Here is an 11,495-nt window from a genome sequence, read left to right as displayed (position 1 = left end):
GTAGAGTTGGGCATGGGACGACTCGACTTGGTGGACTTAACTCGTCCAACTCATTCAGACCCAACTCGACACGAACTAAATGGGTGAATCAGTCCAAATCGAGTAGACTTAGCCCAATCCGAACTCAAACCGAGTCGAGTCTAAGTTACCCAGTAACTCGACCTGACTTGACTTGAATAAACTGGGTTAGACTTGACTCGAACCAAAACCCGACTCGACTCAGGTTCAGGTATGTGTGTGTGTGTGTACCTAAATCCCATCCTTTTCTACCCTACTCACCCGCATCCGACCCCTACCCGAATCTAAAACCTTCCTATCCCTCCATCATCCTCCTCTTCCAAGCCCGACAACCCTCCTCCTCCTCCTCCTTTTCTCTCTCCCCTTCTCTCCCTCCATCCCTCATCTTTTGAGCCCGGGTCCCAGCAGCTGCTCGATCAGCAGTCCACACCCACCTGGCCGCAGTAGTTCGTCAAATTTTTAACTTTTAAAGGTAATTTTATAATGCATTATATTTTTAAACCCTAAACTAAACCCTAAAATAACCATAAATCCAAACCCTAAAACCTAAACCCTAAGCCTTAAACATAATCCCTAAACCCTAAATCCTAAACGGCTAATGTGTTTTATTTTGTAAATTATGGATTACATTGCTTATTGCTTAGCTTACTATTGTGCATTAGATAGTTAGCTTAATATATATGGATTACATTGCTTATTTCTTAGCTTATTATTGTGAATTAGATAATTAGTAGCCCATTTTAGGATTTCTATGTGGGCAAACATAAATATATTATGTTTTTAAAGGCATAGAAATCACTTAAATTATCCCTTTTTGGACAGTTCAAGGTTAGATAGATAATATGCTTTCATATAATTTATTTAAATGATTATGCCTGATCTGTGCTCCATCTCCCCATTTCTCTCTGGATATATTTCTTAATTTTTATTTTTCATTTTCGGTGGCATATAAATTGCTCAAATTGTCTCATTTTGGATAGTTCAAAGTTAAATAGATAGTATGCTTTTATATAATCTATTTAAATGATCATGCCTGATCTGCGCTCCATCTCCCTATTTCTCTTTGGATATGTTTCTTCCTTTTCATTTTTCATGTGAAATATCTTCACATAGCTTAGATATTTGACATTAGAATGAAATTGAAGATTAATTAACTTATTTGGAGAGACATGGGGAGATGCTACTAGAATTTCGGTGCAGGCATTTAAATGAGAATATGAAAGTAATACAATCTATTTAATCTTGGATGCGTGATTAATTTAGGGTTTAGTATATATAAAATTTTAAGGTATTATAATGCTAATATAATTTAGTATCTTTCACCACCCATTCTCCTACAACTAATACAACCAGTCACAAGATATATAAAAGTAGGCCTATTATAATTGAAGAATGGTCAAGTAGAGGAACTGCCCCTACAGTTAATAGAGAAGAAGAAGACATACTATTAAGGGAACAAGAAAAATAAAGAAACCATAAAACAAACCTTGAAATTTGTATACAGGACCAGACAATAACAATAACCAGACAAACCTTGGGACAACATGATGCCGAAGCAGGCACGGGTACGGGATATAAGCCAAGCGATAAATTATCGAAGTTTCTTAAAAGTCTCGCAACATTCTATAGGCAGTTGGGAATACCGTACAAATCGTATTATAAAAAAAGACTGAAAAAGCTTGCTGAATCTATGAATGAGGACGATGGAAAGACATTTCCACTATCCGATTTAGCAGAGTTAAATAACCATCTTTTAGACACCTCCAGCTCAAACTCATCCCAGAGTTCTCCTGTAGTTCAAGCTGTAAAAAGAGAACCAAATGATCATTCTAGCGACGAAAGTGGAGGAGGGGGTTACTATTATGGACAAAGTTACTTGGGTTACACACCACAAAGGCATTAATTATGCAGAGGATATTGAATGGATGAAAGGTTTATTAATTTGTTGTGGAACTCCATCTGAAATTTTGAACATACTTTTGATTTTTTACAATGTTTATTTAGTTTGTTCGTTTTATGGACATGATTTATTTACTTTTGATTTTAAAATTGGATTGGGTAGGGTTAGCCCTAACTCAATCCGGCTCAACTCAATGCCTAGCTTTGAGAGGGGTCTTCTTTATATTGTAACATGCAACAAATGTATCTATGCTCATTTTAATTTTTACATGACTAATCTCATATCGTTAAATGAGAGAGGAAATGAGAAGTGGTCAAAAAATATAAGTTTATTTCATACACATGATTATGAATATTTTGATCATTGAAACATTTATAGCAGATTCAAGAGTACTTTAAGTAATGTTTGTATTTTGAACATAGTTTGAACACGCCAGGAATATATTTTTAAGTTTGGGCTCAACCCTTGGTCAAGTTTTTGAGCCCAAGCCTTTGTAGCCTTGCTTAGTAACCTACCTTGGTGAACTGATCCGACTCAGTGCCAACTCGACCCAACCTGGCCATTTCTGACCGGGTCGGACTTGGTTTGAATTAGTCCAAGCCAGACCAGGACTCAGATTGACTCAGGCATGTTGGACTCGGTACCGAGTCAGGTCGAGTTCGGGTCAGGCCTTCAAAACCGGATCTAGTCGGGTCAGCCCCAACTCGGTCCGACTCGACTCGATGCGCAGCTCTACCTGGGTGTTACCTTGGATGGGAGATATCCAAAAAGGAATAATATCGAAAAGAGACCGTTCATACACAAAGGGAAAGAATTAAAATAATCAAGTATTTGAAAGTAGAGATTTTCCTTTTGGCTACCATCCATCTAAAGTGAGGCCCATCGTACAAATGGTTAGGATCGTTGAAACATGACCCCACATCCAACGGCTACAGTCCAGCCGTGTAAAAAAAAAAAAAACGCGTAGAGATGTATTGTAGCGAGCGAATGTCCTGCCACATTCACATGCACACCAGCGTTACCACAGCTCAACCAGCGTATGGTGACGTTATCGTAGTTTTCGTTAAGACAATGTCTTCGCTACAAATATCTCCTTCAACGGTTCATTTTTAAAATCTGTGGTCGCATGTCCTTTAAATTTTCATCCCTCTCCACGCCTCTTCCCTCCCATTCAATTTCACAGCGACTGATACCACAATCCATGGCTTTTCCCTTCTCTTCTTGTATCATCATCATCTTCTTCATCTTCTTCAGACGTATTGCTTGTCAGCAATCCTACGATGGAAGCCCTTGTTCAAGCCACGATTTCCGCCCAGGTTCCCAATACACTTGCAATTCCACCAGCAATTCATGCCATACATTCATTGTCTACCGCCCCCAACTCGGCTTTCAAACCATCTCAGACATCGCCAGACTTCTCAACATCACAGATCAAAATCAACTAATCAACATAAACAATCTAACAACGGCAACACAGATTCTCAAACCAGGGACAGATGTTTTGGTTCCAATCAATTGTTCTTGCTCAGGTGAGTTCTTTCAAGCCAACCTCACCTATGCTGTTCTCGAACTGACGTCTTATTCGGAGATTGCTTGTGGTGTTTTCGAAGGCTTATTGAAAGCGCGCACACTTCTTCTAGCAAACCCAAATAGTCGGAATGCTGTTAACAGCGGTACGGAGCTTCATGTCCCACTAAGATGTGCATGCCCAGATAATTCCACTAGCAGCAACGGCACTAATTACCTTTTAACTTACCCTTTTATAGAAGGTGATGGCCCATGTAAATTGGGAAAGAAATTTGGAATTCCTCAGGAAGAAATATGGGCTGCGAATGGTTTCAAAACCCGGCCGACTGTCTATCCCAACACAACATTTTTGGTCCCATTGAAAGGGATCCCAGTCATTAATCCCCATCACAGTAATTCTTGCCGAGGTCAGAATACTGTTTTTGTTCCACTAATTCCAGTCAAAATAACTGACCCAAGTTCAAGGAAAATCAAGTTATATATTATAGGAGCGGCAGCGGGTGTTCTCTTCTTATTTTCAGTGGTTATTGCTGGTGGGTTTTATATCAAATGCATGAAGAAGATGAAGAACAAGAAGTTTGAGGCTTCAGGAGCAAAAAGCACGCCAATTTCACGTTTATCTCTAGATCTTGCCATGGGGTCAACACTAAAATATTCTCTATGCAATTACAGTATTGGCGAGCTCAGAGAAGCTACGAATAATTTTAGTGAGGACACCAAGATAAGTAGCTCTGCTTATAAGGGAAGGATTGGTGATTTTGAAGTGATAATCAAACAGATGAATTCTGAAGACACTCATCGGATTATCGATATGTACTCAAAAATCAACCATACAAATATTGTGAGGTTGCATGGAATGTGCTATGGGGGAGATGATTGCCATCAGTCCCATCTAGTCTTTGAGTATGCGGGAAAAAGCTGCTTGAGGGACTGCCTATTGAATGCCTCTAACGTTCTTCAATGGCAAGGACGGACAAAGATAGCGTATGATGTTGCAGTTGGACTTCATTATTTACACTACTGTTCAATTCCATCTTATGTTCACATGAATATCAATAGCAGGAATATTTTGATAACTCATGATGGGAGAGCGAAGATTGCGAATTTCGGTGTCGCTTCGGTTCTGTATTCTTCAAATGGAAAGAGTGATATTGCTGCAAGTGTAGGAGGGTGGATTGCACCAGAATACCTTCTTGAAGGATTGGTTTCAGCTAAAGTAGACATTTTTGCATTTGGGGTTGTTTTGTTTGAGCTCATATCAGGAAAAGACGCTTTAGATGGGAGTTTGTTTAAAGAGTCCCTTGGATTCTTGGGAGGTTGTGGAAGTGAAGGAAATTGTTTTCAGAGATTAAGAAGTTTGATGGATCCAGGTTTGAAGGAGGCCGATTATCCTCTTGGAGATGCATTGTGTATGGCTATTTTAGCTAAGGCTTGCGTGGAAGATGAACCTTTGCATAGACCATCCATGAATGACATTTTGAAGATCCTTGCAAGAATGGTATGAGATTGTGTTTTAATGGGGAATGTAAATATGATATGAATAAGATCATCTTTCATTTGTGTAAGGGGCTTTGATTTTAATGTTATTCATATTACTATATGAGGATTAGAGTTTTAATCTATGGTGTAATATATTATTTAAATATCATATTTCACTCCTTCAGATTACAATAATTGTACATTTTTATACATATAGACATACGTGCCACACACATCTAATTTACTTTAAATGTGTCATATGTGGAAAAGATCTGGACCATCCAATCTGTCAGATCCAGTATTGGTTTGTCATTAAGCAAAATTTACGCTGAGACAGTCCAACGGTGGGTGGCATCGATAAACATTTGCTGTCATTCAATTTGGGCCGTTGCTAGTGGTTGTCTTTAGTTTGCATGTTTTCACCATTTGTATTGTTGATCATGGGAATTCCTATGATTTTAGAGGCATTGGGAAATATGGATTGTCTAGACGCATGATTGGACCATCCACATGTCGTCCAAAATTTGAGGGAGGAATGCATTCGCATGCGCGCGCGCACATGATGCATGCTTGAAGCGATGGAAAACTTGAGAGGGAAAGCGGCGAGCCCTCTCGGGAAGCGTCTTGCGTTCTCCCCCTGCGATGACGGACTCGGTCCTGGCAGGGGCTCTTTGGGGCCATCGTGTTGTATTTGTTTTCTACATTCCGTCCATCCATTTTAACGGATCATTTTAATAAAAAAGGTAAAAAATGAAGCAAGTTCAAATCTCAAGTGGGCCACACCACAGGAAGCAGTGGTGATAATATGGCACTGTTGAAACCTTTTTAGGGCCTACCTTGATGTTTATTTTCCATAGAACTTTTTAATAAGGTCAAATAGACCTGGATGAAGGAAAAACACTAATATCAGCTTGGCCATAAGAAATTTTCAATGGTAGGCGTTTTAAATGATGGGCGTTCAATTCCTATTATTTTCTTTGTTGTGGTCCACTGGAGCCTTTTATCTGGCTCTGTTTTGATTTCATCCTTTAAAATAATAATCTTTTAAAATGGGTGGACGGATTAGATAAAATATATGCATCACAGTAAGACCACGGAGCACTTGCCAGGACCCAGTCCGTCCAGGCTGGGTAGGACGCAGTTTACGTCCGCCCCCTCCCTCCAGCTGTTGGGATGAGCATTGGGTTCTACCCCCACCAGGACCCAGCTAAAGACGGACGGTCTGGTGGGGTTCCGCGGTTCTACCTTAATGGGAGGCGGATTGCATACTGAGTAACTCTGTGGGGTCCACTATGATTTATGTTTACCGGATGATTTTAGGGCCTTGTTCCAAAACTGAAGCATATAAAAGCTAAAATGGACCACATCACAGGAAACAGTGTGAATTGATTGTCTACCGTGGACAATTTCTTGAGAGCCATGGAAGTTGTGGATCAACCTTATATTTGTTTTTTACATTCATCCATGTTCGTGTGATCTTATAAGAAGGTTGGATGACAAATGAACATTACTGTGGGCCTAGCAAGTTTTCAACAGAGGAAATCATTATTTCTACTGTTTCGTGTGGTATGGTCCACTTGAGCTTTGGATAAGCTTCAATTTTAATTTTGGATCAACCCTAAAATAAGCTGGAAAAATGGATGGACGGTGTGGATAAACCACATACATTCACGGTACGCCCAGCAGAGTTTACTCATGTATGATAAGTGCCCACTCAGTAACTCAGTATGCAGTCAGATTTACATTAATGCATGTGTTTTACCACGCCATCCATCCATTTTAACAATCATTTCAGGTGATGAGTCATAAAATAAGGTAAATTGAAGGCTCAAGTGGACCACAACATAAGGAAACAATATGAATTGAACACCTATGGTTGAAAACTTCTACCGAGCCACGTAAGTTTTGGATCAAACTGATATATATATAAATATATATATATATGTGTGTGTGTGTGTGTGTGTGTGTGTGTGTGTGTGTGTGTTTTCCTTCATCCTGGTCTCATGGGACCTAGTGAACAGTTGGAATGCAAAGAAACATGATGGTGGGCCTTGGGAAGGTTTCAACTGTGGGCGTCATTGTCATTGCTACTTTCTATTGGGTAGTTCACCTGAGCCCACTATTTGTCTCATTTTTGGGCCTATCACATGAAATGATCTACCAAATGGATGGACAACGTGGATTAAAAAATACATCACAATGGCCCCATGGAACCCTTGCCAAGACCGTCGTCTCTTCGGGGGGGGGGGATACACAATTCGGGTCCCAACTGTTGCCCCGCCTTGCATGCAGCTGTAAGAGGGATGTGATGAGGTCCATCACCATCTTCCCTAGGGGATAATGTAACACCCCGCACCTCTGGTACACGGGCGTTACCACTTAAACCTACATCAGTAGAAATCCAGAATCAATTAACCAAACAACTTATACTCAACATATGCAGCATGGGGCTTCTAGTCATCATTAAGGCCACCCACCAGATGCCCTAGAAGCCGAATTGCATTCTACATAAGTCAAAAAGGTAATCTCGATCAAGCACTTTAAGTCAGAATCGTTCCTAAATCAACTAATCGTAGCAATACTCTAAAGATCGATCTTCGAAGGCTAGTGGATTGCCAGCCCAACACCACTGTGTCTTAAATCCATATTTGACATTGAAATCAAGTATCAAATCGATCTAGCCATTGGATTGATTGTATTAGCTGTAAAGAGGCCTTGGACGTGTGATACGTTCCCAAACCGGCTAGGACCCCTACGTGGGACCCCCAAGATGATTGGATTGAGTGGATTTATCATAAACAGCACAGTGGACCCCACATAGGGTGCAAGTGCATCCAGTGCACGACGTGCACTGGACGCACCAAGCTGGTCAAACTAGCTTTGACCAAACTCTTTCACAAAAAGTGAAAATTTCTTCCACCTTTTGTAATTTTGAACTAACGAACTTTGACCTCCAAAGTGGCCCACCCAGGACATTATCTGGACAATCCGAACCGTCCATCTTCTTCATAGGGCCCTGTGGACCAAAAATGTATGGGCTTTTGGGCCTATGCAAAGAACTGGGAAATCTGGCTCGAAGCCGACCAAGACTTCATGAGTGGCTAAGATCCTGAGATTGTGGACCATCAGGGGCCCAAACGAGTGGTTCAAGGCCGGTTTGGCCAAGCAATCCTAGCCATCCACTCTCCATTTGGAACCATTTTCTCTCATTGCCAGAAATGGCCGAACAAGGGCCTGTACCAAGAAAAAGTGAAAAGGAGTTTTCCCACTTCAGGAAATGGTTGCTGGCACATCTCTGGTTATCACCTGGGCGACGTGGAGCCATCTTAGCCCCTCACCTCAGGGTGGAGAAAATAGTGAGAAATGGAATATCTCGTGAGATATTCCGAAACTCACATAAAAGGCCCAAAAAGTGGGCCCCATGCTGATCAGAGGCCCCATCTGGTCTGCTCAAACGAACCAGATCATTCTGAAATACCCTGGAGGATGATTTGCCATTAATGGCCACTTCATCTTCTCCATTAAACCACCCAACCCATGATCACGAGATGAGCCCCACCAAGGCTAAAAAATTACTTTCTTGTTGGGCCATTGCAGTGGGAATCCATCCCCAGGGTCGGATGGACCCCATGCATTGCGGATTTTCAAGGAGGGCCATCGCAAACAGCGTTTCCCTCTCAACCGTTGATAGGCTCTCTCTCATGCCTATAAATGGGGCTACTACTGCCCTTAGGATTCACACCAGGGGGAGAGAGAGAAGAAAAGAGAGGGAGAGTAGCAATGAGTGGAGCGAGTCAGCAGCTACTCGGCCCACCTCGAGCTCGACTCAGTCGTGTTCAACTACTCAGAAGAGTGGGTCGCTGCCTCACTAAATCCTGAGGTCAGGAATCCATCAGGTATAGGCCCTACAACTACCTTGATAAATTCTTTCAAACCATAACTCCTTGCTAATTTAGGAAGGAACGTCCATAAGGTCCGTTGCTGCATCGGCAACTGAGTTAAGCTGACCCAGCCAGCATCGAAATAGGCTAGGTAATGGCCTAACTTCCCTTGTTCTTCTTTCCTTTCATCTAATGGCACATTGTTGTGGAAATTCCAGCCATGTTTGGGGCCAAGATTGGACTAAGACTAAGCTGATAACGACCCTCAGGTGGACCTTGATTCAGACTGAAAGCAACCCTCAAATAGGCCTCGATTTGAGGCCTCAATCAGACCTTAAATCGAGCCCAAAACAGGCCTTTAGCAGGCCATTGCACTTAGCTGAAATTATCTATTAGCTGGCACACAGTTTGAGTCGAAGATGGGCCATTAATCTGAGTAGGAGCCAGGCCTTTAGTGGGCCGTAAATAGGGCTATAACAGGTCTCTAGATAGACCTTAAATCCAAGTTGAAATGGGTTCTCAACTAGGCTAAAATCGAGGTGAGAACAGACCCTTAACTGGGCTTTGTAATGGGCCAAGAACAAGCTCTCTTCATGCCTTGATTCGGGCAAGAATCGGCTTGTTAATAGGCCATGTTTTGGGGATCGAATAACGCGTTCAAATAAGCTTCAACCCAACCTGCAATAGGACTTTAAATAAGCTTCAATCCAAGCCGAAAATAGACCTGGAAACGTGTTGAAAATCAGGCCTTGAATGGGCCGTTACTTAGGCAGAAAGCTAGCCGAGAGATGGGCCAAAACCAGGCCAAAAATCAGGCCAGACCAGATTCAGTGGGTCCCACTAAGTGGGCCTCACCTTGAATCACAGGTGGGCCACACCCTATAGGAACAGGTGGGCCACACGCTGTAGCAGGGGGCCGCACGCTACAATAGGTGGGCTGCACTCTGTAAGAACAGGTGGGCCACCCTCAGAAATTTGGTACGGGCCAGCTGGGGCACCTATTTGGGGCCTAGTAAACTGGGCCAGTTAGGCCCAGTTCAGATTGGGTTGTAGATGGGAACCAGGCCCAGTGTTTGGGCCACCTTTAAAGCCACCAAACTGGGCTAAATCAAGTCCAAGTTAAGTGCAATTGGGCCACCTTGTTGGAATAAATCATTAGTGGGCCTGGTCACCTTGATGCAGGCCCAACCCCCGTCATAATAAACCTTACAAAGCCCCATGCACTCTCAAAGGTTTAGGTACTTGAAATACTTATCTAATGTGGGATTTTAAATCGAAAATGACAACCAGGAAGTCACTTGCGTGATATTGGGTCACAAGACGCTCACGGGAGCTTGGATCGAGGGACACACTACGACTTGTCTAGTGATAATTTTTCTTCCCCTTGAGCTTTCTATCTCTAAACTATAATAGGAGTAACCTTTACTATAACTACGAATGATGACTCATAAATGGTTAATCATTCGAGTAGTTACCTAAATACATGCCTTATAAATGATCTGAATATTCGAGTAGTTTACTTAAACAGATGGATTAAGGATATTTGAATTGTTTACTTAAACAAGTGCCTTAGGAGTTGGTTTGAATGTTTGCTTAGTCTACTTAAACAATGCAACAAATGCCTTAGGATTTAGTAGAGTACTTGAGTAGTTTACATGTGTTTGTGTGTGTGTGTGTGTGTGTGTGTGTGTGTGTGTGTGTGTATATGCCTTAAAACCCATTAAGTTCATTTGACTTGTTTACTTAAACATATGTCTTAAAGGTTTATTAAATTACTTGAGTAGCCTACTTAATCACAAGTGCTAGAACTTGCTAAATCACTCGGTTAGTTTACTTAACCATATGTATTATAACATATTAAACTAGTTGCTAGATTACTTGCACACATGTTTTAGAATGGATTAAATCATTTGATTAACCTGCTTGACACATGCCTAAGAATTGTTAAGTTATGATCATATGAATGTTAGGACTTGACTACTTAAGGGGTCTCTTGAATTATATATGAGCTTTGCTTAACCCTGCTATTAAATATCCATATTATCTTCTCTTAGTATTGTATTGATTTTAAAGGCACATGTGACTCACAATCTCTCTAGAAATACTCTCATTAGAGAGAGTCCCTACTTTGGGTGTAACGGAATTGACTATGATAGGACTAGACCCTCAACATAGAGGTAATGTTAGTGGCAGTCTGATTTATGAGGTTTACCATTTATGGAGTGATTCCACCTAACTGATTATGGAACGAACCCTTCCGCATTTTCGTTGTTAACGATTAATCGCGTTTAAGTCATACATACTGTCTTCATTTAGTTGTTGTATTTAATATCATCAACCCTTCATTCCTAGTCAGCATACAATGGTAGTTACCCATACATTGAGAGTTGATTGGCCATGTGTTGATGGGTTCTACCCATACCCTAAGGTGGTAGACTCATGGGCCGGGGATGGTGGTCATGAGATACTATGCTCGAGCCGTCGGCCTATGCTTAGCTATGAGCTCCCCATAGTGACCTTGAGCTCCACTAAACCTACTGGTTGTAAACAGATTAATAATGGTTGAGCTAATCACGCATACATATCATTTAGGTGGTGACGGGTGGTTAGTTCTGGATGTTGTTGCATGTACCTAATAGGATTTAGCTGGGTATCATTTTGATAGCTACCAGACCATCGAGTATTAACCC

The 11,495-nt window shown here is 41.5% G+C and overlaps 1 protein-coding gene across 1 annotated transcript; it reads left to right on the top strand.

Moving 5' to 3' along the window:
• Positions 1 to 3,084: 3,084 nt before the first annotated feature.
• On the top strand, positions 3,085 to 4,988 carry LOC131229665 (protein LYK5-like). The gene has a single exon (XM_058225655.1). The coding sequence runs from the start codon at positions 3,120 to 3,122 to the stop codon at positions 4,947 to 4,949; it is 1,830 nt and encodes a 609-aa protein (XP_058081638.1). The 5' UTR covers positions 3,085 to 3,119; the 3' UTR covers positions 4,950 to 4,988.
• The last annotated feature ends 6,507 nt before the right edge of the window (positions 4,989 to 11,495 follow it).

Source organism: Magnolia sinica, chromosome 16, assembly GCF_029962835.1.
Source record: "Magnolia sinica isolate HGM2019 chromosome 16, MsV1, whole genome shotgun sequence".
Classification (NCBI taxonomy): Eukaryota; Viridiplantae; Streptophyta; class Magnoliopsida; order Magnoliales; family Magnoliaceae; genus Magnolia; species Magnolia sinica.
The sequence above is the reverse complement of the archived record's forward strand: the minus strand, read 5'-3'. Positions and strand labels throughout refer to the sequence as shown.

Coding starts and splice junctions, on each gene's coding strand:
- LOC131229665 (XM_058225655.1), top strand. CDS start 3,120: ATGGCTTTTCCCTTCTCTTCTTGTATCATCATCATCTTCTTCATCTTC.